This window comes from Eutrigla gurnardus (assembly GCF_963514095.1).
Source record: "Eutrigla gurnardus genome assembly, chromosome: 5".
Lineage (NCBI taxonomy): Eukaryota > Metazoa > Chordata > Actinopteri > Perciformes > Triglidae > Eutrigla > Eutrigla gurnardus.
The window spans coordinates 24960937-24985709 of record NC_139919.1 but is presented as its reverse complement, the minus strand read 5'-3'; the positions used below and the strand labels follow the sequence as shown (position 1 = coordinate 24985709).

The window sequence follows — 24773 nt, the reverse complement described above, 5'->3', positions numbered from 1 at the left end:
CTGGAACGCCGTCTTCAGAACGAGTGGTGGGAATATTTATGTTGAATTTGGGTTTGAAGAAATAATTCATACTAAGGGATTGAGAATTATAGAGAGCCGGCCGTATAGATCTTGTGCTATTAGCATCCTACTGGGCAATGTGAAATCACTTAATGTGCTGATATCAAAGATGTGGATCATTTTCCTCCATTAAACAGGAGGGGAGGCCCTTAAACTGCACAGTGGTGCTCTGACAAAACATCAAAGACGGACTCATTCAAAAAATATAATGGAAGGCTCGGGACAGGATTATAGCAGACGTACCTATTTTTTCAGTGCGGTCGGTCGGTATTCAGAGCTTATTGTGCGGCTAATTCCGGCTGTGCAAAAATCAACCGAGCGTTGTTCAGAAACGAATCGATGTTGACGCCGACTTAAAATCCAATCGAGAGAACGGCCGTCCCTTCCTCCAGCCAGACTCGGGGGCGTCGCCGTGTGTCCCATGATATCGACGCCGCGGCCCGCCGCTCTCTCTGAAGTGGCCTTTAGTGCGGGCAGCCCCGGCACAGAGCGGCAGACGTTGGAGACCCCCGCTTTTATCACTCTGGTCATTTTCCCTTCTCTGAGTCAGAGTGAATGGAGTGAAGAGAGGGGTAATGATGTGCGAGGACACAGCTGAGCACTATTCGGCATCAGAGCGCTAGATTGGCTAGTGGCTGGTCAATTTTTTTGCGAGGACGAAACCCTGATGAGGTCAATCTTTATCTTTTTAAAGAGATTTACGCTGTTAAATTGATTGACGGAGTTTTAAAAGAGATCCGTAAATTCACCAGCTTTTTTTTTGATGAGATCCTCATTGAGGGGCACTCGTTCATGCGTGAGGCCTGTTTATACAATGTGCACATTATTTTCAAAGGGCTTTAATGGTGCTTTTCTTCCCCTCGCCTGTAAAAAAAAAAAACCCAAAAAGTCCTTCACGCTGGTCTCTCTCAATAACACTTCTCAGAGACACTCTTGGGATCAACCTTCCCTGACTCCTGTATTCATCCCTCATCATGAGGCTATTTGAGATAAGTGCGGTAAAATCTGTTGTATGTTTGGAATTGATTTGGACCACTCAGCTATCATTCTTATACAGCCCTCACAGGCAGCAGGATGCCATGTGTTCCCGAGGCCGGTGCCAGCGCTCAACAGCCACCATCACTTGCCAAAACCTGTAGATTAAGTATCCCGGAGCAGAAAAAGCTGGACGTTATTTTTTTCTCCTCTCACCAGATGACCTCCAGATGCTAGAGAGCCGTGAAAGCTACGGAAGGGGTTAGGCTGCGTCTGGGCCATGGCAGACAGTAACACACCATGCTAATCCCGTTGGTTGGCTGACTCAACCCTGCCTCGGGGAAGGAGGGGCCGCTCCCAGAGCGCTGCCGAGGAAAAAATCTGCACGCCAAGCAGGCGGCGCACACAAAAAAAAAAACTTTCCAGGAAGACGAGAACAAATATTGGCTTTTGTGATTTGGAAAACAGAGCAGATGTCTGCTTTTCTTTGACGGGGAAGATTACTTCCACCATCTTCTGTGATCATCTATCTCGGACACTTTTATGACCCCCAGTGAGCGAGGCGGGCTGCCAGTCGCACTGACTTGAGATGCAGAGCGCGACCTAAGCAGGAAGTCCCTATTCAGAGGCCTCCTGCTGCTGTGCTGTCCAGCTTCCCCAGTCACTCGGAGGCTCAGATCTCTGTTCTGTTCTTTGTTTATCCCAAAGTAAAAAGGGATGGAGGACACAGCCTGTGGAGCCTTAAAGCCCCTTTAAAGGGGAAAATGCTATTTATGTGTCCTTCTGGTATCTCTGTTAGCTTAGCCCCTGATTTCCCCTTTAATTTCTCCTTTAAAGCCTGTCTTCCTATGGCTGTGCTATAACATGCATCATGCTATACGCAGTATCTTGCAATTCAGGATTATCTTTGGGGTTGTGGCCAACTAAGTTATTTCAATTAGTCAACATCCATGTTAGCTTATTACGGTATATATTATTCTCCGATGCCTTCTTCGGTGGTGTTTTGCCACATTTCTCGCCGTGTTTCTGCCACCGACTGTGTGGAAGCCATTGTTCTGGCTTTCAAAAGGCTCTGAATGCATCTGAATTCAGTAATGACGCATACAGTATTCAACTGTGGTGCAGCAGTCACTTCCGCGGCTGCTGTGTCTCACAGAAGATTAAGAAGCCTAAAGCATGGCGAGTCTTGATTGTTTTTAAAAATATGTGCAGTGTAGTCTTTTTTAGTTTTTTTTTTAACCTAATATGGGGAATAAATGGCTCATTAGGGATCAAGAACGGAGGTAAGAGGCTCCAGTGTGTTTGGCTGCCACCGTACTCAGAAGCCCGTTGTCTCTGTTTAACACGTCTCTTTCCATTATCGGGCTGTAGACAGGCAGAAAGACATCTTGGCTGCCTTTCTTTTTTTTTCTTTTTTTCTTTTTGTATTTTGGGAACAGCTGAAGCGCAGTGTGAGTTTTGGCTGTCCTTTACTGCAGGATTACAGCCTCCTTAACCTTTTAGCTGCATTCTTCATCATTCTCTCTTATGTGTCCCTCCCAAGCTGTTCCTTAACCTCTACACTGGGAGACGGATTGAGAGAGATGGAGACAGACAGACAGAGAGAGAGACACGGAGAGCAGAGAGACAGCAGGCGAGACGGATCCGGGCACTCTGAAAGAGGAAAAATGGCCACCTGAGGATTAGAGACTGAATATAACTGCTCTAAATTGTCAAGGCTGCAACATTTCACTAAGTCCCTTTCCGCATTCTGACCTTTCTGATATTTAACTCTAAGGCCCATCTATTGTCAGCAAACCTTTTTCCAGCAATGGGAAGGCAGTTAACATTCAGCCCTTCCACGATGTATCGAGTGAATTCTAGATTCAGTCGAGAAGTCTCCAGAGTCTCTGGGCACTCTATATCTGTGTGTGTGTGTGTGTTCATGTAGAACACTACAGCCAACTACTGTCTTTTGTTTGCAATCCCATCCTGCTGAAATATTGAATTTCAATAGCCTTTATGTAACGAGTAAAGCCCATCAAACGTGGTTTCTCTGAACCCGATTTGATAAATGCGACAGGTTTCTGTTTTGCTTGTCAAGGAACTAGATAGACGCCGTTGTTCTAGATGCCGCCTGTTTTGAAGAGATGCAAATGTCAACTCCTGGAGGCCGGCTACTCCGAGAAACACGTCGGTTCATCGCTGTTTTATTTTTACGTGGCACTCCTTCGCCGCGGCGCCGCTTTAAAAAGTGATTCAAGGTCAAACGTAGGCTCGCCTGCTGAGTCACCGAGGATGTCACCTTTGAGGCTCCTATTATAGATCCAGCATTTCACACCCACCCACCCACCCACACACACACACACACACACACACACACACACACACACACACACACACGAGCAGACAAAACAATTCAAAGTGACAGAGCGTCCCTGTCGACACCTGCCATCCAATCTAAGTCCTGTCTACAGCACTCAGTGACGCCACCGGTTTGCCGTAACGGCGGCGCGGCGAACGGCGGAATAACTGTAATCGCTAACGAGCCATGAAGGAGGCTGTTTCGGCTTTGTTTGGGTGCTCGCAGGTATTCTGCCAAATCATGTTGGTAGGTTGACACACTTGGCCACACGCTCCTCGTCATAAAGGGAGTCTATACGTTGGCTTTTTTTTAAATGAAATTCTCCTTTAATAGACGATTTTCCTCACTGACCCGGTGCCGCTGTGAAATTTGTTCAGATTTAAAGTGCTGCACCTGCCAAACTCTGAGACTAAAGACATTTTTAGTCTGACATTAGCACTTTGTGAAACAATGCAGCCGCTTTACTCACTTCAGTGGGATCACTGTATATTGTATATTGGCGTAGGCCGGCTGCCAACGCAAAGGGAGAAAGAAGTGTACGAATGGGCGTGAAAAAGTTTAGTCTGGCTGGAATTTAGCTGCAACAAAAAGATTTAGATTATTGGAGTGAGAGAGTCAGATCCAGTGGCTGAAACACGTCCGTTGCATTCTATTATACTATATATTAACATCCATGTGATGGATTTCTGCCATTTTTTTTTTACCTGATTGCCATTCAAGTGGAAACACATGCAAATTACATTGTTTGCATTGTATGTTGTTAATGGATTACACATTTTGATTATATTACCACACTTGGCAAACCATTCTCTTCACCCTTTCCAGTAGCTAATGCAAATTAAAACCTGCTTCCACACAACCTTGCTTTAGCATTATCAGTCCAATGCCGTGTTACTGTGTTACTGCAGGGCGACACGGTGTTTATATGTATATGATCTGGAAGTAGTCGTATTCAGACACTTACGTCGGCTCGTCTGGAGCTCGTATAGAAGCCGTGCCTGCCGCCTGATTCATTATGCCCATTTATTACACTGAATGAGGTCACCGCTCCGACTGCGGAGTCAACAAATCCAAAAGGGCTTTTGCTTCTTTAAGAGCTCGAATGTATTCAGTAAATGTCATGACACTCAGCCGGCTGCTTTATGCAATATAATGCATCCATCAATTAGCCGTGGCTCAAGTGTTCAAACACAACGGTGTGTTCATTCAAATAAAAGCTGTTTAACTACCGCTTATGCCAAACGGCTTTATATCCCCTTTTATCGACTCCAACCGACTGACATCCATGAATGACAGGAATTTTATTTGATTTAAGGCTATTGGTTGCGTCGAAGAAAAAGCAGATACATTGATCTAAAGGTGGTGAGAGACGGGGAATAGTTCAACCTGAGGTCTCATGAGGGTATTCCAGTCCTGCTCAGTGTGTTGAGGGTCCTGAGATGACTTCTGTTGTGATATGACACCATAAACAATATTGAATTGAGCCACATAGTTAGTAGGCGACGACTTAAACAGCAGCCAAACAATGTTAGACGAGGTTTGTTTCACCGCTATGGGAAACGCCAGCCTTTCTTCTGAGCATCATGAATGATTCAGTAAACTCCGTGGCAGTCAGCCCATTACATTTTTTTGATATTAATTTGTATTCACAGCGGCCTAGTGATTGCACCGGAGGGGGAAAAAAAAAAAGTCCAAGGTCACGAAAAACATTTGGTTTTTCGCAATTTGCTCTGGAGGAAAATCTGAAGTGACAGCGGTGCTGGATGTAAAGCGAGGTTATCGCCACAAACTGTAAAATAGTCTTTAAAAAAACCAACACATTTCTTTAAATCATTGTCAGAAGATGACGGATTGTGGAATGCATGCACTGTTGGGATTGACCAACTTGACTAGTCAGCATCGATACCCTTAGGCCCGGCTACTTGTCGGCATTAATAAATGATTATACATGGATATGAATCCAGTTTAGAATACCACTGTGCGGTAGGTCAGGACCGGGCTTGTTCGCCGTATTTGTACACGGCTTTGCAGGCGCCCTAGGGTTCTAGATTTTCATCCTAACATGCAGCACAAGGACAAGAGCATATTACCTACTGCTTAGGGTGAAGAGACGAGCTGAAGTAGCTGCACACATCACTGAGTATACATTATACACACAGTGTTGTGATTTATTCAAATCTCTCCCACCTCCAGGGGAGTTGCAATGTTCTTTTGCTTGTAGTTGGAAAAACGCTGTTCTTTCATCAGTTCTCTACAGTCCTGATTTAAGTATTCTTTAACTTTCCAGTCATCACCATTTTTTCTCCGTTAATGTTATTTTTATTTGCCCTGTTTATGCCTCTCTCTTAACTGTATGCCCAAATTGATGTGCATATTCCAGAGGGAAAGTCACCAGAAAGTCACCCAGTAACCCGCTCAAAAAGCCATTTCCAAAACGCAATTAAAAATAATCAGTTATACATTGTGGCTGTTCATTATTTCAGCAATAATAATACACTAATAGTACTGTACCCTGCACTTATATGATTAATTTCAGAGGGTTTTCCTGATAAATCTCAAACGTTTTATGTGTTTTTCCTGAAACTGCCAGTGCTGTATGACTCTGCTCCAACTATGCTATTACTACAGTTATGATTTTTTTAGATTTCCTCTGTTTTGATTTGTTTTATCTGAATACTACGACATGTGTTAATTTATTTAGTAGTATATATGCTGTGAGTGTTAACAAGAAATGCCCTCGACAAATGATGTGTATTTAAATAATTAATGTTATGTTATTATTCAAATGTGGTTCAAATATAGATTTGTATTGAATGACTTTTTTTCCCTCCCATCTCTGTGTTGTCAAACATGCTATTTTGAATTTCCCTGTACCTCTCTATGTCTCTCCCTGCTTCACTAACAGGGGCCCATGCAAAAAAACAGGGCGAGGATTTGTCGGATAACGACGGTGATGAAGATGAAGGTATTTTCCATGGTGATCAAAGATGGTGCATGATTAATTTATTTTACCCTCCCCTAAAGATGTCACTATTTTCTGATCATTTATGGTTTCATTTGTTTCTTTTATTGTAAATGAGAATCATCAAGCACCCCCGTCACATTACGGTCTGTAGAACAATGTCTTTGATCAAATGTCGGCGTGAGTGTGAGTGAGTGTCTGAGCTCTCCTGTTCCTCAGCATCAACATTCAGCCGATGAGCAGAGTGTTTAGCTCCAGAGTCAGATGGTATCTAGCCGCTGTCGAGATAACAAAGCCCGCAGATTGAGTCATTTTAATATCCCACAGTGGCTGGAACAACTGTTATTACAAGAGTGGCGAGAGTCCCCTTCTTAAGGTGTGGCCGGCAGATGTCTTCACGGCGATAATGGTGGAGGGAAAGTGAGGCGGCGGTGTAATATCACACTGTTCACCGGGTCTGCCGGCAGATTTAGATGAGGAGCGGCAGTTCAGGAGTGCTGCTGGAGAGGATTAGAGGCGAGAGGTGTTGAAAATGGGAAGTTGCTGCTCAGCAATCGCATTGTTCACTTTCCATATTTATCTTGGGATATTCCTGGCTCAGGGTGGATCTCTGCCGAGATTAGAATGAGAGACGCTTCTTGTGCTGCAACAGAAACGGCTTAAGTCTCTGAATCTTAAGTCGCACCCTTGATGTAGCCCCGCCCGCGTCTGCGTCGCCGCGGCAGCGCAGGTGATGCAAGCGTGATGACGGGTACCGGGGTTAAGCCCTCGCATGTATGCTCTGTATGTAACGGGCAGATTTGGATGTTTGCACGTTATGTGTGCGATCGGCGTCTGGAGTGAAGCTGTTTGGGACCTCCGCGCATGTTTTGGCCATATGGACTCTGAGATTTGGCAGGAAGAAGTGGTGCGTCACAGCAAGCTGCCGCATCCTTTCGCTCGCGAACGTTGGCTCCATTAACGCCGGCCTTTGGTGCAGGTCCCGCGTTGGGTTTTGAAACCCGCCGGAGGGCAGCTGGCCCCGGCTTCTTTCCAGATGTTTAAGGGTTTGCAGCGAAGCTCCTTCCTCTTTGCCAGTGGGCTCTCCTCTCAGAAAGAAGCCTCACACTGGCCTTGATCACAGAACAGGAAGTGTTGCCATGGCACCACTTTGACACACAGGTGTTTCTCCATTCAAGCCCAGGGGCGAGCTGTTGCAACCGAAGCCAAATTGCGTTGGGGGGGTTTTTCATCTCGGCTGTGTGTGCGTGTGTGTGTATACTTGCATGTGTATGTTTGTCCTCCCTCAAGCAAGCCCCTCACACATCGCTGTATGTAGCCCCTAAGTCCGTTCAAAATCGCTGACAAGTGCCGATCCCTTTGTCTGGCAAGTCTTTGCATGTGCTCACAGCGGCTTGGTCCCCGAGCTGCTGTGCAAGACTAGCCTCGCCGAAAATGTGACAAGTCTATTCTTTACTGAGCGCAACTAATGCTATTTACGGAGCATCACCGTAGAAGCACAATACAGTCCCAGCAGAATCTCCGCCACGGCGCTGTAACTAATGCCAGTGTGACGGAGTTGGCCATCAATCCCTAAACATGATCCGGAAGATTTCAATTGTTCTGGCGAATAAGTGTGTTTTGAAGTGACACGGCCCCGTCGCATGAGTTCAGCGGCTCCCTCCTAATACCTCCCGTAAAGAGAGCGGTTACCTTCACCTCACTCCACACAAAGCCCTTGTAAGCTGTTTTACACACAAGCGCTCTCACAAGTGGCTGCGCTATTATTGCGGGTAGTAGCAAACTCTGCATATACGGCGAACGTACGGCACAGATTGCCAATAAAAATCAAGCATTTCTATCCAAGTTAAAGGCCAAGTAGGATCAGAATGCAAGAAGAACTCCCCCTCAATCTCTCGCCCTTCGGCTGATGCACCTTTTATTCACATATTTTCATTCTGTCCAGATAGCTTGTCTGCTTTTCTCTGTCTAACCCCCTCCATCTCTCAGTCTGTTCATCCAAACATTACCATGCTGTCTTAGTTGGCAGTCTGTCTATCCTGGGCTAATTCCCTCCCTCCCTCCCTCCACATTTGAGCCACCCTCCCGCCTGTTATAACCCTCCAGACACGCTCTTAAATTCAAATAAGTTTTATTGGAACAATAAAGGATTCCTCACACCGCCAAAGAAATTTAAGTAACATATGTAATGGAATAGTAATATATACATTTTAACAATAAAAAAAGCAGTGGATGAGCCAATAAAAAATATTCATTGTGGTGAGGAGCAGAATGGATTTCTATTTAATCCTGTATATCTGTCTGTGTCTGCTGGCTCTCCCATTGTGCCTGTCTGTCTCTTCCTGCGTCTTTCTATCCGTCCCCTTTGTCTGTCCGCCAGCAACAGTCAACCCCCCCAAAGTGCATTCAAATTCTGCACCACACTCCTTCCAGCAACGCGAGGCGTGTGGGCCAAGTTGCTGTGATTTACATCGGCCCAAAATCAAGACTCAATTTTACTGGGGCTGTTATTGCACTGTAAAAAAAAAGGGAGGGGGGGGGCTTTCAATCACCTACCTGCTGTCGTTAGATAAAGGTGGGCATGTAAATAGAGGAAGTCGGCTGTGTAGGAGCTAAATCTCCCAGGTGGAACATGGCAGCGGCGCCGCCGTGCCGTGCCCAGTGTTCGGCAGAGAGAGGCAGCCGTCCCCACTCCACCTCTAGAGTGTCTCGCATCGCTGCTGCCTCGGCTGCTCTCCCACTGATGAAAAATGGATGTATGTGTATGTCTGTCTGTCATTTGGCACTTTTGTGACTCTAGCTCTAATCAAGAGGAATGCTTCCAGCCCCAGCGTGTGTGCACACACCCAGACATGTACACCCGCATCCATTAAACCAGTGAAGCGTGCACACACACACGCGCGCACACTCGTACACATAAACAATGCTTGCTTCCAAGCTCTAGAAGCAAGCAGTGAATGCACACACACACACATGTATACCCCACACCCCCAGAGAAGCTCTCCGTCGCTGCTGTGCCAGGGAGCAGAGCTGAGCTCCACCTGCCCGGGTTTCACCATTAATTCCACTGCACAGGCCCGACTGGATCCCCATCCAGCAAAGCCCTCAGCTCAGGCCGGCTGGAGACTGGTGAACCAGGCAGTCGGGGGGCAATTCACACACCATTCTCTCCATTCTGCCACTCTCCTATTCTCTGTGATGTGGCAGGGTTGAGGAATCATGCTTCTTTGAAGCCCATTTATGCAGAGATATTTGGAATACTGCTGCTTAGCTTCTTTCCAAGATGAGCATTGCTGCTAATGGCTGATCCACCAGGGCATCATCTGAGCCTTTTCAAAGGATGGGAGACCCAGACTGTCATCTTTTTTTTTTTTTTTTTAAACACTTGTCCCTTACTCTTCAGTGGCACGAAATAATTGGCAAGGCAAAAAAACATGTAAAAACGTGGTGTTTTTGAGAAATCTGGAGATAGGCTTTGAATTAGTTCACTGAGGCACTGCGCGTGCACGGCCACCGAAGGGGGGGGTTGTGCAGAGTGCACTTTCATAATGCCTTTATTGGTGCGCTGTCCTCAACCCTTCAGTGGGTTTGTACAGTATAATGTCAGCTTTTGTGGCTCGCTCCGAGGACAACGGGCTTCCTTGAAGGACTAAAGGGTTAGTCTTCACTCGCTCAAGGAGTAAACAGCTGTCTGTGAGTCTTAGAGGTGACAGCGACTCTACAGCCTCCTCTGATCTAGATCCAGGCCAGCTGTAGGGGGCTTTGGCTAATAGCCTTGTAGGCTTCTCACCGCGTCTTCCCCTTTATTTGACTCAGTTGGTCTCTGTCCACATACACACTGCTCCCTGTCTGCCCTGTTGCCTACATCATATTTAACACAACGGTGAGGAAGCAGGAAGTAACCTTCACACAAAGGTCACGCCTCCCACCATTTTTCTGTAGCGATGTCAAGATTCCCGCTCTCACACACGTCTCCTCCTCACATACCCAATGCCATGTTCAGATTTTCTTTACGTACCTCAGTCGCTCTCAGAAATGTCAATTCTGACAACGTGGAGTCTGACATAATATGAGGTGCTCTTCTTTTCTTTTTGCCCATCCCATGACCTCTGATGATGTGCAGTCTTCAAGTCCGCAGGCTTAAAATAGCAAAAGCAACAGCATTTTTTTTTTCACGGTTTCCTCCACAGTCTCTTCTGTGGATCCGAAATAGAAAAAAAAATGCATTCCTGTGTGTTCCCCCACTTCAGCCTTTTTATTTCCCCTCCGATCCAAGGCCCGGTCACACAGTGCACAGCTCATTTGATCCAGCAGAAAAGGGAATATTAAGCAGACATTCAGAATACTGTCAGTGACTTGTACGACGGCCCAAGCTGCTGTATAATGTGGTGTAATTACGCTGCCTATTTTGCAAGGAGCTCCCCGGTTAAACCAAACGCACTTCTTAAATGTGAACATGGTCAGTAATGGACTTGTCATGAGTGAAGCGTGGAGCCTGGCCTGACAATAGCACTACAGTAGGGTGCATGTCATGTCCTGCCACATCAGGACGTTGCCCCCCCCCCCCCCCCCCCTGCTGCTGCCGCCACCCCAGACCTCACTGATAGCCACTGACAGCCACCATGTTTCACCGAGTGTTGACACAGTGAATGCCACCGACACTTATCTCCACACTCGCCTTTTGTCCTGTCCCGCTCCGGAGTGTCAAGGCCGCTTCTGGGGGACGCTTAATGTCAGATGTATGACTGACATTAGCGAGAGGCAAAGGACAGAAGGGTGGAGGCACAGTGGAGGAGAGGAAATAAGATAGAGGAGAAAGGGGACGAGGGGGCTCCCAGCCCTCCTGGTGGGTTTGGCTCGCTGCGGCAACACTTAGGGGCTCAGGCCTGAGTTATGCCTCCCACTGACACTCCAATCAGTCCAGAGCCACCGTGATGCACCTAGGAGGTAGATTCATGCCCCGGGACGTATTTGTAGGTGTGACCGTCCCCAGCTCTTCTAGCCGCTTCAGCAAACTGAAGATTTGTATTATTTTTTTTCCTTACTGTGATACAAGTATTTGCTAATGCTGTGATGTGTGCTGGAAGTGTGAGTGGTATCACCGTCTGACTCAGAGAATAGAAGTGATTTTCACTTTTCATTGCACGTCAGCTTACATCTGCATTTCTATCACACACAGATTTCTTTGTTCATCAAAACAACATGAGTTCATTTATCCTTTTTTTTTATTTCAACTTGTGCATGTCAGTTTTATTGCAAATGTACCAGTCTGTGCATTAATGAACCTATCTGTTACTTTTGCAGCACAGAGCTCTGTGCTACGTGTTGATGCTGTGAATACGTGTGTGTTGATGTGATGATGTGTTCGCCTCGGAGAAATTAGTGAATCAGGAGGCAACTTTTTGCCCACTGGGTCACCTGTTGCACCTGATTAAGTCGTCCGCGGCGACCAATAAAGCTCCCATCTGATTGGTTTGGCGAAGCTACTTACCTCATTACCGCCACGTCATGCTGTGCTGCACCCACCTGTGGGTGTATCTCGAAAGGATGATGAATTTTTTTTTGATCCACTTTTATCTGAAGTCCAATTGAGATATGTATATTTCCCTCTGACACAAGTCGGCGTCGGAGGGAAATATACATCGCATCCGTGTGACACCTCACACGTCAGATCAAGTCAAGAAACAGATTAGAGAGAAATTGAAGCTTCAATGTCTCGTATCGCTCTCCCAACGGGATTTAACTGTTGTCATGGAGACCTGATGTGAATCAACAAAAGAGGTGACTGATAACATTGACATGACTAATCTCTTTCTCTTATTTCTGCCCCCTCTTCCTCTACGCCATCCTCTTTGTATCTGTGGCCCATTTGTTTGAGTAGTTTGTGTAGGATATGCTGTTTTTCTCCCTTTCTCCCCCCCTCCCCTTTCCTCCCTCCCCCCCTCTGACTGTACCTCTCATGCTTTCTCACCCCATGCATCCCCTCCTCCTCTTGTCTGAGATAAGTGTGTGCATAGAGAAGTGTCAGCTATAAATCACATTTCACTGTGCAGCCTTCTCAGATACCAGCAAGATAAAGAAAGCCATAAATAAAGCCGCATCATGTACAAGTTATTGCTTTGCTTTTAAACGTAACGGGGCCATGAATAACCGAGGGAATAAGGAAAAAGAAAAAAAACAACACACAACAACCTGTGAATCAAGGCTGAGCTCTGCTATAGAGGTTACAGACAAACTGTGTCTCTACAAAATGCATTTAAGTAGTTGTCCTCGGCGTTAGGCATGCTAATGTGACGGGGCGCATAACGACGAGCGCTGCCTGCAGATGGATGCAGATCGGGCTGTGCAGGATGTGGTCTGCGATTAGCTGTTTTTGAGGATTTTGAATTTTGACTCTCAGTCACCATAGCAACCAGAATACAATACAACCCTTTTAAAAATCCGAGCCCATTGCTTTCTTCCTTTTATTTTTCATTTTTCTGTATATTTTATATCTTTATTCCTGTCCTTCCTTTTCATGTTTCTTTCTTTCTATCTTCCTTCCTTCCGGTCCGTCTTTGTGTCTCTCTTTCTCTTTCTCTCTCCTTCTTCCTCACTCTTTGCCTTCCCTCCCCCTATCATTCTCACCACTCTCAGGGCTTAGAGGGGTGGGGGGAGGCAGGCAGGGAGTTGGACAGAGATAGAGGGAAAGTAGGAGAGAAACGGGGAGAGACAGGGGAGAGTCTGTGAGTGAAAGCAATACAAAGTGAGGGAGGGGAAGGCGAGAAGCTACACAGAACACGGGGGGGAGCAGGAGTGAAAATGAGAGAGAGTTTCTTGTCTTGTCTCCCAGCTCTCGCTAGCCAGCCAGTAATTCAGTCTATTCCTCAAACAGAGGCTTTTTTCTTCCCTCTACCTCTGGATGTGCTTTATCTGGCTGGAGTGTCGCTCCAGCTGGGTATCAAGCCTGGTTCGGGAATAGAATAAACAGCATTTTAACCAAAACTCAAGCACAGATTTAACTGCAGGCGATGCCGAGCAAGACCGTGCAAATAAATTGTTGCACAGAGATAGGACTGTGTAAAAAAAAAAGGAGGCGCACGGTAGCAATGTGCAATTAGTCGGTGCGGTTTCCCTATCACTGTCAAGCCAGATTAGCCTTCTCCCTGGTTAGAAGATGTGTCAGAGTACCTCTCTCTTTATTCTCCCTAATGGCTTCCAGCATGTCTATATTGGAAAGTGCGTCCTGCTTCCTGCAAGGCAATACAAAAAACCGAACGCAGCCCTAATAGTTTGGCTTATGATAAATATTTTAGCTTGTAAATGGCAAAGCCACATATTTCAGCTGAGATGGCCAATTACAGTAATAGAGTTGAGTCGACGTAATGAGCGGACGTTAATTTGTTTCTCATAGAGCAGGTACGGGAGTGTATTGCCTCTATTTCCGTCCTTCCGGCTGGTATCTGAGAGGTGACCGTCCGCTTGTCTGTGTGTGGCCACCATGCGCCGTCTCTGCTGTATCTGAATCTGAGCCGACGCCGATAAAATCGGACGTGGCTGGACGACAATGTGAATGTGTTAATGATGGCCGCTCTTGCAGACATACGAGACACCGGGGCCAAGCCTGTGATGGTCTACATCCACGGAGGGTCCTACATGGAGGGGACGGGCAACATGATCGATGGGAGCGTCCTGGCCAGCTACGGAAATGTCATCGTTATCACTCTCAACTACCGCGTCGGCGTCCTCGGTAAGCATCTTCTCCTCTCTCTCTTTTATCTTTTTTTTTCACTTCACCTCCTCCTTCAAGGACATTTTTTCTAGGCCATCTTTATAGGGCAGCGAGGTGTAATGAGCGCTGCTGATTGCCCACATACACTCCATATAAGGCCAAAGGGAAAACACACAGCGCACACTGGTTCCCGGGCTCCTTGTTGACGATGCGGTGCTCGTGTATCAAAATCACAGTAATTGAGTGCGCTGAATGTGGGTTTGTTGTTTTGACTGGGGTTTAGAATAGATTAAGAAATTATTGTAAAGAGGGAAAAAGAGAGAGACGAGATGGGCGTGATGCTGGAGAGATGAGGGAGGAGAGGAGAGGAGTCGGTTAGAGGCAACGAGGGGTTCTCTCTCCGAGTTGCAGTTGGTTGCAGATTGACTCACACAGCTGAATCCTTCTTTCCTGTGTGTGTGTGTGTGTGTGTGTGTGTGTGAGAGAGAGAGAGAGAGCAAAAGAGAGGGAGAGAGAGAGCTCCATGGAAACAGCTGCAGCAACACAAAATGGAGTTTGTTAGCACTCTACTCAAGCTTTGTAGCTTTTCTCTCTCCGACATTTCCCTCCTCCTCACACGTTTTGTTTTTTTTCCTCCCCCATTCAGAGCGGTTGTGTGCCGACTACAAACACTTTGGATACGCAATCAAATTTTCCCGATGATGTTGTTTGCATTTGTTAAGGATATCGCCTCAGATCTGGAGTGTCGCTACAGCGACGTCTGCATGTTTCCTCCGGTCAACAAATCCCACGAAAACCCTCAAACCAACAGTTCATACGTCTCTCAGTGCCGTGGCTCTCTTGTTGTGACTAAATCTTTAAATCTTCCTCAAGTCACAGATGTATCATTCCTTGTTTAGCAGTTATATTGTATTGCTTTAGTAGCAGGACTGTGTAAATACCTACGACTTACACATTTTTATCGTTTTATCATGATTTTATTTGGCTAGTTTTACCTTTTCAGGCCACTAAAACGTATGAAACATACAATCTGTGACAAGGTGTCATAACAAGACATCGCTTGGTTTTAAAGGGTCAAAAGCCAAAAAGCTTTGGGGACACTGAGCTATATCGGGCCGCACGTGCTCGTTAGTAGGATCAGCTCGTTGTTGACGTTGTGGCTTCTTCCATTTGTTGACAACAAGAAGAGAAAAAAAACCCTCCCGTGCGACCAGCCTTGTCCGTAGAGGAGCGGGCCGCCTCACCTCGCCGCTCGGAGAGCTCCACATGTCAAGAGCGTGAGGGTGACGGAGGAGCGCTGCCTCCCCACCCTCCAGGACACAGCGATGACTGGTGTGGTTGACGCGCGCAGGCACAACTCCATTCATCCCGACACTCTCTTTTCTGATGGAGACGACGGCGCTGCGGCCGATCGATTTCTTTTTTTTTTGGATTGCCCCCCTTGATCGCCCGGCGCTTTCCTCCTCTCATGACATTTTTCCGTGGAGTATCATTTTTTGAGCCTTGTGCTCAGCCTTCAGGGTGGTAAGGTAGTCAGAGCAGTGGCTGAGCACGTAAGCCTCATACAGATTCATGATCATATTTCTTTCATGGCACTTCAATTATGAGTCAGATGTTTCTTCTCTCGCTGCCACATTTCGCTAAATGTCATTCTACATGCATGCACACACACCCTCGAAACACCACGTCGGAGGACTCTGAGCATGCTCACACACACACACACACACACACACACACAAGCACACGGCGAGCAGTGAGACAAAAGCGAGAAAACAACACATGCAGAGATGCACAAACACACACACTGAAGACACATGCGTGGACATAAACGTGTGTGTGTGTGTGTGTGTGTGTACAGTTCACAAAGCGGCTCTCCTGATAAAAAGCTCCCCAGCAGCCATTCTGAGGAATGAGCGCAGAAGAAGTGATGCATGTAGTTGAGCGATAATGTCCATCGCTGAAGCATGGGCTGATAATCTCCCCATGGTACAGCTTTAAACTGTTATTACAGACACACTCGTATAAACCAAATAAAAACCCAGGCCACAGAGAAATCAGACCATGATGGGCCAATTAACGCTAAGCTGTCTGAAGATTCTCAGTCATAAAGTGTGAGTTCTACTGCTCGCAACACGGGAAAGCCTAATTACATGTCGTCTTTTTATTTTTGTTTGCCGTTTCTCTTTTATTGAATACTAACAGTTTAACGGCGTTAATCTAGTCGAGCTGCATTAAGTGGAGTAGATTAGCGGTATTGGACGCTGTACATTAGCTACCACACACACACACACACACACAGTGTAACATCAGGGCATCCAACAGCTAGTTGAGAGCAAATACTCCAGTTTGTACTTCCACTGTGGCTCCAAGTCAAGTACTGTGCAGCAGGACTCCCTTCATTTGAATAATTGAAGAAGGAGGGAAAAAAATCAGTAATTTAGATTCCACGCTGGGTGACGCAGTTTCATGAAGAAATGCGGAATAAATAAATAAATATTAATGGAAAAAAATGAAAGCTCTTTTAATTAGGCTGCTTAAAGGGATGAGGGAATAATGGAGGCAGAGAGAATTAGACAAGATAATGAGTTTAAAGTGAAAGCAGACAAGGCAACAAACTACGCTTTACGACACTAATATAGCTCTCCCGCCGTCCCTGGGCAATCTGAATATGGCATTAATAATGCAGTAAATACCTTTAGTTTGAAATACACACAGCAATCTGAATAGTAACTCATTTCACAGGAACAATGGGCTCGACTACAGGCCTCACTAACAAATCTGCACCCAAAGCATTTTTTTATTACGAAGAAGGAAAACATTTTTACTCAGCAAATAAATTGGAAGCAGTGGAACCTTGGTAAATATCAGAGATGAATATTTTATTCATCCATCGCATTAATTTCCCTTTCAATTGGACATTTTCGTAGCAACGCTTTTTTTTTGTTTCCAGCTTTCGAGGCTATTCAGCGAGTCACTCAAACGGAAGTCATTGAGAGACGCGTTACGTAATAGAGATTCAGCATTTGTTTGGAGTTGCAGTGGATTAAGTCTGTATTCTGGGATGGTTTTATAGCATGTGTGGCTTCGGATTCTGCAGTGAAACACAAATGACTTGCAGAGAGAGAGAGAGGGAGGAGAAATAGTGTAGAAAGGAGAGTTAACACAGAGGAGAGTTGTACAAATTCTATTCGGAGACCCTCGGCCACTCCAGTTCCAATTAAAGAGGAGTCCACTGAGTTCCCAGTGCTGTTCTATCATCCCCCTGCAGCTCCTAGCCCGACGCTCCTGTAATGGTAATTATTGCTTCAAAGGGTGGACCACAATTCTCCCGAGGCCCCATTTGCAAACTTTCATATCTGAACCTTTCACAATTTAGATGAATGAGAATTCATTTAAAGTAGTATCTTTAATTACTTATTGACCCTCCGCCGTGCGATTATCACTGGATGACACGCGGAGAGTTTTATGACTGGCGGGACCGTCCGGTAAGGACTTTCTCGCTGTCGGCTCAGGTCAGGTGACCCCGAAGAGAGTTTTGTTTTTGCCCGAAAGGGAAACGGTGTTTGGATGCGTGCGTGTGAGGTGTGTGCACGTGGTGCTCGTGCACATGACTGGTTATAATGATGTGTAATGAGTCCCAGTCAGAGGGGAGTATCTTGTATCACTGGTCTTTACAAATATAATTACTCACTGGCTCTCCAGAGCATGCCAATTTCCCCGTCCATGGGGGGGGGGCTTAATTACTAGTTTCCAAATGCATTAAAAATGAACAACGGCTGACTGTTTTTGCCAAAAAAGTCAAGGTGAGATTCTTCTCTTTAAAAAAAAAAGGGGAGGATGGTCAAGTCCAGTCTGTACTTGTGGAGAGTTTTCACCTTCAAACGGGGTTTATTGATGACCTTCGATGCTTATCTCCCGTATCGCTTTGATCGCAGCCATTTTCCGTCACACAGCTATAGACGGTCACCTCGCCCCCCCCCCCCCCCCCCCCCCGAGTTATTCAGGCCTTCAGAGCAGCGCTTTCAGATCCAATCAGAAGCAAGCTGAACCCTGTATGAGGCGTACGTGAAGGCGGCGCTGAAGCGGCGGTGCGGCCGTCGCAGCATTGATTTGTTCAGTCGCCTGAGATATTCTGTGTGTGGTGAGTGACTCTGCCGTTCCCTCTACTGCCAACCCTCCCCCCTCCTGAACGTCAAGGTGCCGACTGTTGGTAATTCAGCCAGGGATTTGGGGAGCTGGGGTCCGTGTGGCTGTCTGTGAACTATGTGGAAGATCTAGTCTGTGGCACTAGTTGGTAGAGTTTGTTTTTCACTCGCTGAAGAGCCGCCGCGGAGCTCCGCTGAGAGCTGAGCATCGCAGCATGCTCACGGCCTCCTGACCCCGACGCTGCAGTCTGCTGGATGTTGGTTAAGTAGTAATGCTCTATGCGTCATCCGGATACTTCCTGTCCGAGGTTGAGAACCGTTGGCCCTATTAACACTCGTCGTTTTAACTGTCTGATTAAGTGCAGATGTGATTTAACGCACGTCATTGTGCACATACGTGTTGGCCGGATCTCATTGCAATCCTGGTTTACAGGCGAATCACGGGGCGGCTCCTCCTCCGATCCAGAGGAAGCAGCGATCCACCTGAAGCTGTTCGCCAAAAATAGCAGGAAAAGAATAATGTGTGCACTGTAACAGCTCAGGCTACTCCCACTCAGATGCATTGGATTGGATTTACACCCATGATATGATATTTTCCCAAAGCCATTATTGTCATATTATATATTATTATTGTCATATATCATTGTCAATATCACAGTTATGCTATTATTAGTCAAAATATTACTCATATGACTAAAGAACCAAACTAGTTATTGTCATCATCAACTATATCCAGTTGAATATAGTTAAATATTATAATGGTTATATGAGAGGTTAGTACACTAGCTAGTTATGTGTTTTACATTGACTTAATACAACAGGATGATATCTTGTTAAACAACTTCTTTATAATTTGGTAGATATCCCAGATTCTTCCGCATTGCAGGCTCTTTTTTAGACGGACATAAGGCTAGAATGTCAGTTTCCTCTGACTTTTCTACAGTAGCTGCAGGTTATTGGTTACTGGTAGCTTCTACAGTTCTTAAGGTTATGAAACTGTGGCGTTATGTTGCCGGGGTTATGGCAAAATGGGTTAATCCCGCCTTCCCTCGCTCATACAATCAACTTCACACCCGACACTGCACTTTCTTTAGTCCTGAGCCGCACACCTGCCCTGAGTTGCTGCGCGGTTGCATCACACATCCAAGTCCAAGTCACGGTCAGGAACAGCAGTGAAATAGACTCTGGTTCACGGGAAAAGCACCCGGGGCAGATTTACTGGACTCTACCGGCAAGGTACGTAACGGCCTGCCGCCCACAAAAGAGCCCCAAAAAGTCATAGAATCATTATGATGTTTAGGTATGAATTATGTATTAGAACTATGTTTACTATGTGGTATTAATTGTTTTACAATTAATAGTTCCAATTCGGGAAAAGTACTTCTTCTACCACTTTGAATACCAACAATCCCAGGTAGAGAAAACAAAACAAGATGGCGTTTGCCCTTAAATGAGTAAATCTGCCCCTGAAAAACCCACCCAGGGAGAAATATTTTGCAGAGGTATTGATGTCGATAGTCAAATGCTTTGACATAACCACATGGTTATAATTAAGAGCATGTTTTAAATGAGTGGATGAGTTTTATTTTTGTTCCTGCTGGTGGACGTTGACTCCAGAGAGGTTTGCTTGGAACGTCATCCAGCGATCATGTAATCTACATGCAGGATCCAGCAGCAAAAGTGAACAGTAGCCAACGAGTCTAACAAGCATGCAGGATGCAGTCTGCAGAACCCCGACGTTGCTGCACAGAGCGTCTGTGTACTTGTTTATTTAAAGTTTATTATATTGAACGTGTCCTGTGTTCAAAATTGCACCAAATTCATCAAAGCACTCCATGTGTTCCCTGTGGATCACTGGTTCTCCAGATATGTGAAGAACACACAGACAGACAGAGATTTCTTGCTTCAGTGTTAAATACTCCTGCTTCTATGATTATATTGGATCATTGGAGTGTTTTTATTGTTGGTGTTTGTTTTACTGCAAGTCGAGGTGCATCTCATTTGTCACATCGCGGTTACGACGGAGTAAAATTCGCCACGACAACTTCCTGTGTGGCGAGAGGCGAATCGTCTTAAAATAAAGAGCCTCCCTCGGTAAGCGTTCCCAGTCTCAGTCATTCCGGTTATCATCTGATATATGAGCTTGGCGCCGAGCGGTGGGATTCTCAAACGGTAGGTAGAAGAAAAAGTGAAGGCAGAGTGAGTTCTCTTTGTCTTCTAGTACCAGGAAGAGAGCTGAGATGGATATTTACTTGTTTTCATTGCCATTTGGATGAATTCATCCAAATTAAGCGGGGAACAAAAACATTTATTCATCCTATTAATGTCAGGGAGTGAGGGATTGAAGTAATGGTTTTCATGCTCCAGTCTGCAGCTGCTTGTTGATGCTGCTCTTCTACGAAATCACTGCCAGGAAATTAACTCTTACGCCGCTCTCGCCAGACAGACTGCAACAAATGTTTTGGCTCTGCAAGACGGGGCCCAGATGGGGCCCATTGTTTCCCCGGTGCTCGGCTTTTCAGCCCCCCGCACACACCCCCGAAGAAGATGTTTGCTTTCTGGCCTAAAAAGTGAAAAAGTATTGATTGAAATTGGAGGGGAATACCGCTGTGTGGGACTCGGCTCCTTTGCAGCTGATGTCAAACAGCATTTACGCAGCAGGAGCCAGAGTCTTCTCGGTGTAGGATGAATTTGAAATGCGCCGCCGTTCAAACATTTCTAGCCGGCTTTACTCTTCATGAAATCGTTTTTGATTATGTTGTTTCCGAGAAACCCACTTCAGAATAATTATTCCCGACATAAATCCCGCGCGAAGTGAACTTCTCAGTTGCTGTTGTGACATTGTGCTTTGATTGGCTCGCGGCGCGGTCTGCGCCACATCCAGCGAGCGATCCCTGATTGAACAGATTTTAGTCAGTTTCGAGGAAGGGGGGGACCAATCAAGACTAATTGTGTTTCACTGATGTTAACATTCACAATGTTGATCCTCCAACTGGGTTTTTGACAGTGTTGTTGCCTTCACGCGGTATTTTAATACCCAGACATAACACTTTATATATATATATATGCGTTTCTATTAGTAGCTTTGATTGTTGCTGGCGAGGTCTGCCATTCAGATTACCCTCCCACACAAGATTCAAAGGAAATGATGCATGAATGCAACGAAGCGTCAACATTCACTCTCCTGCAGTCATATCAAAGATATATTAAGTTCCTGCGAATGAAAAAAACGAACAAACTTTGTTACTCTTACATTTACATTTAGGTCATTTAGCAGACGCTTTTGTCAAAAGCGACTTACAATAAGTACATTTGTCAAAAGAAGGAAACAAAGAAACCACAACATATCATTGCCGATAAAGTAAGAGCTAAAAATAGAACAAGTGTTGGATCCTCGTCTGAGTAAAGTAGTACCTTAAGAGCAACATTGCTATGATCAGAGTGCTATAGGTAAGGATTCAAGGGTTCAAGGTACTCTTCATACTGCTAGTACCAGTACTATAACTACGACGTAATATTTCTTCCAGACAGCTAACTCACTAGTACTTAATGAAGTAGCACGTGAAACTTGGCTGGATGTAAATGACCAAAAAGCTTCTTCTCCAACGAATGCAAATAAGCAAATTGCCCCCCTAAAAAAAAAAAGAAGAAGAAGAAGAATTACCACCTGATTGATTTACCTGTGGAGAATAAATTTCGTCACGTTGGCTACATCTGTGAAAGGAAATCATAGTTACTTAATTAGAAAGTGAAATATGGACACGGAGAAGCAGCACAATAAAACAGTCTAGTCGTTAACGTCCTTTTTTTTCACCTTTTGATTGCTCAGAAACACGTATTGGGGCTGATTTAATGGCTATTGACTCAATTCCAACTATGACATGGTCAGCTCAGCCCCCGCTGCTGACAGACACAATGCTTAATACATTTTTCAATTTGCCATGCTGTGAGGCATAACCAGTTGTGATACCCCGACTGGCTGGCATATGAAAATGCCTCTGGGATGTTTTGATGTACTGTTTCTTTAAATCTAACCACCTGCTCCCAATCATCACAGAGACAATGTGTAAAGATGTTTTACACTGACTGAACAATACACCCCCCCTCCTCACTGTTTGTGTCTCAAACTCATATTGCTGATGTATTTTTAATGAGAACGTGTCCTTCTATTTCATCTCACGACAAATGGAAACAGGAACAAAGCTCATTATATTTCATAAGCATGACATTTCAGAAAAACTGTGACATTAAGAAATCAATTTCTACGGTACAGTAGTGATTTTCACTATGCAAAAAAACAAACAAGCTTATGCTGTAGCACTGCCCTGAGATGAAAACATCTTTTAGAGTACTGCAGCGCTTCCAAGCCCAAAACAGTAAATATGCATAACAAAGACATCAAAGAGCTAACCCCGCAATTTGCTTTCATCTGGTCAAGGGGTCCTCGGCGGCGTCTCGTGTAAAACTGGGACGCTTCGCCCTGGAGACGGCGATGTGAAGTGCACGGATGGAAACGGCGGTTCACTGGCAGGAAAATGTCAACCTCGTGTCAGTTGTTTGTGGTTTGAGATGCTTTATTGATGGATGTTTGACCTTTTACCGGGGATGGAAGATGTGCTTCCTTGTTGAAGCATTTCATCTGCATCCTAAACATTGGTAAATATGATTCTCGTTCGCTCTCGTGGCGGGCAGGAGTTTAGAGATTGCGCCGAGTAACGAGGGGTGGCATTTCTATTTCCACCTCAGCACCGTCTGACCTCACACTGATTCGGAGGCAGTGCTGCAATTTCCAGGTGTGCCACTTGTTTTTTTTTCATATTTTTCGAGTGGTCCTTAAATTGAGTGTATTTGAGCCTCAAATAAAGTACCCGATAGGCGATTCATGATGCGATGCGTGCATAGTGGAGGTGTTGCCTCGCAGCGATTAGGCTATCCTTTCACCTTTACTTTTTGTAACAGAGGCTATTAACTTACACAAATAGACGTTTCAAAGTTTTGTGAATCCCCGGCCGGCCTTCGCCTTTTGCTCTCAGAGCCAGATGCCCTTTTAATAGCCGAGCCACTAAATCCCAAAATATATTCACACCAACAGGGGCTTTTGTGTGAGCGGCTCTACTTTGTCGTGTTTTCGACTGCTTTATCACCCAGAAATTGCAAAAATAACCTCAGTTTGCAATTGAAGGTCCCTTCCACCTTTTAATGTGTCGAAGGCGGATATATATAACATCACAACGGTGGAATGTGTTTGTAATTGATGCGTTATCGTAATCCTCCGGGTTCTGAACATATCTGAACAGTTCTAGACACTAAATAAAACGGTAAATGGATCAGATTGTACCGCTAAATAATGCAACACCATTACTGAAGTACATTGAGGGGCACAAAGCGCTACAGAAACAACATTGCAGGCTGCGTAATGGGAACTGCAAATTACTGTTTTGTTTCTTCCACTGAGATATCGACTCCGGGACTGAAAATCAATTAAATGAATACGGTACATATCATCGTGCAAAGGCTTTGGACAAATATCACTCTGTCACAGGATGGCACAAGAATGATGTATCGTATACCCGAAGGTGAATATTTGTATTTCTGAGCCTTTCAAACTAGTCTATTCCCATCTTGTATTGGGCTCCTTGTTTATGGCGCCTGAAAGATCTATCTGTGGTGATTCATTGCTCCAACGCTTTGTTTTGCTTTCTACTCTGCTCTAGGATGGAGTATGGGGGCTTCCAATGGCAGAGCTGCTTTTCTTCTTACCGCATTTGTCCTTGAGGGATTTTTAACTTTACAACTAAAAACACACACACGTACACACACACACACAGCTTCTTCTTCCTCAGGGCAAAAAAAACGTACAGGTAACAGCCTTATCGAACGCAAGCCAGCATGTATACCTTCCAGATGAGCCCAGTGCAGCATGTTTGATCATTCAGAGGAGGGGGAGGAAGAAAAAAAGAGTGTGTGAATCTAAAACTCCCTCCTTTTCAGCTTCTTACTCGTCCTCGGCAGCATTGTGACTGGTAGGCAGGTGGGAGATTAGAGAGCGGGTACAGCAGGGGGAAGGATGGAGGTTAAGATTTGTCCATCATCAGATGTGTCCTGAGACAGGAATGATGTGTGGTAGAAGATATATATTGGCCAGGCAGGTAGAGGTACTTGCTTCTTGTCTTGTAGAGGCATTAATCATAGCAGCGGCCGAGCCTAACCACCAAGGTCAGCAGTCCTTCGCATGTGTGGGAGGCAGCTGCCACCACAAAGCACTGCTGCAGAGGGGCGAGAACAGGCGGGAGGCAGGAATCTGAAGAGGGTGAGGAGCTGGGTGTTGAATTGACAAGGTGAAAGTAGGAGGGGAAGCACGGGGGAAGGAGAACAAGGTTGGATTAGTGAAGACCCGGGGGGAAGGGGGGAGGGGGGGCGTGGTTGGTTAAGAGTGCCACTTGAGGTGATAGTGAAGGAGATTGCTAAGCAAAGGTAGGTGGACATTTTGGGATAATGGATTAAAGTGTGCAGCACAGCTGGGGAGGGGGGGGTGCAGAATTACAGTGTGTGATGGTGGAGCTGCACCAATGAGAG

At 45.6% G+C, this 24773-nt stretch overlaps 1 protein-coding gene across 2 annotated transcripts in view; it reads left to right on the top strand.

Moving 5' to 3' along the window:
* nlgn3a (neuroligin 3a) overlaps positions 1 to 24773 on the top strand; it is an 87109-nt gene that overhangs the window by 3671 nt on the left and 58665 nt on the right. The window contains exons 3-4 of one of the 2 annotated variants that reach the window (XM_084009478.1): positions 6285 to 6344; positions 13921 to 14070. In XM_084009478.1, the coding sequence (XP_083865604.1) occupies positions 6285 to 6344; positions 13921 to 14070 (210 nt within the window). The remainder of the gene's footprint in view (positions 1 to 6284; positions 6345 to 13920; positions 14071 to 24773) is intronic. The other variant, XM_084009479.1, reaches the window with a different exon arrangement.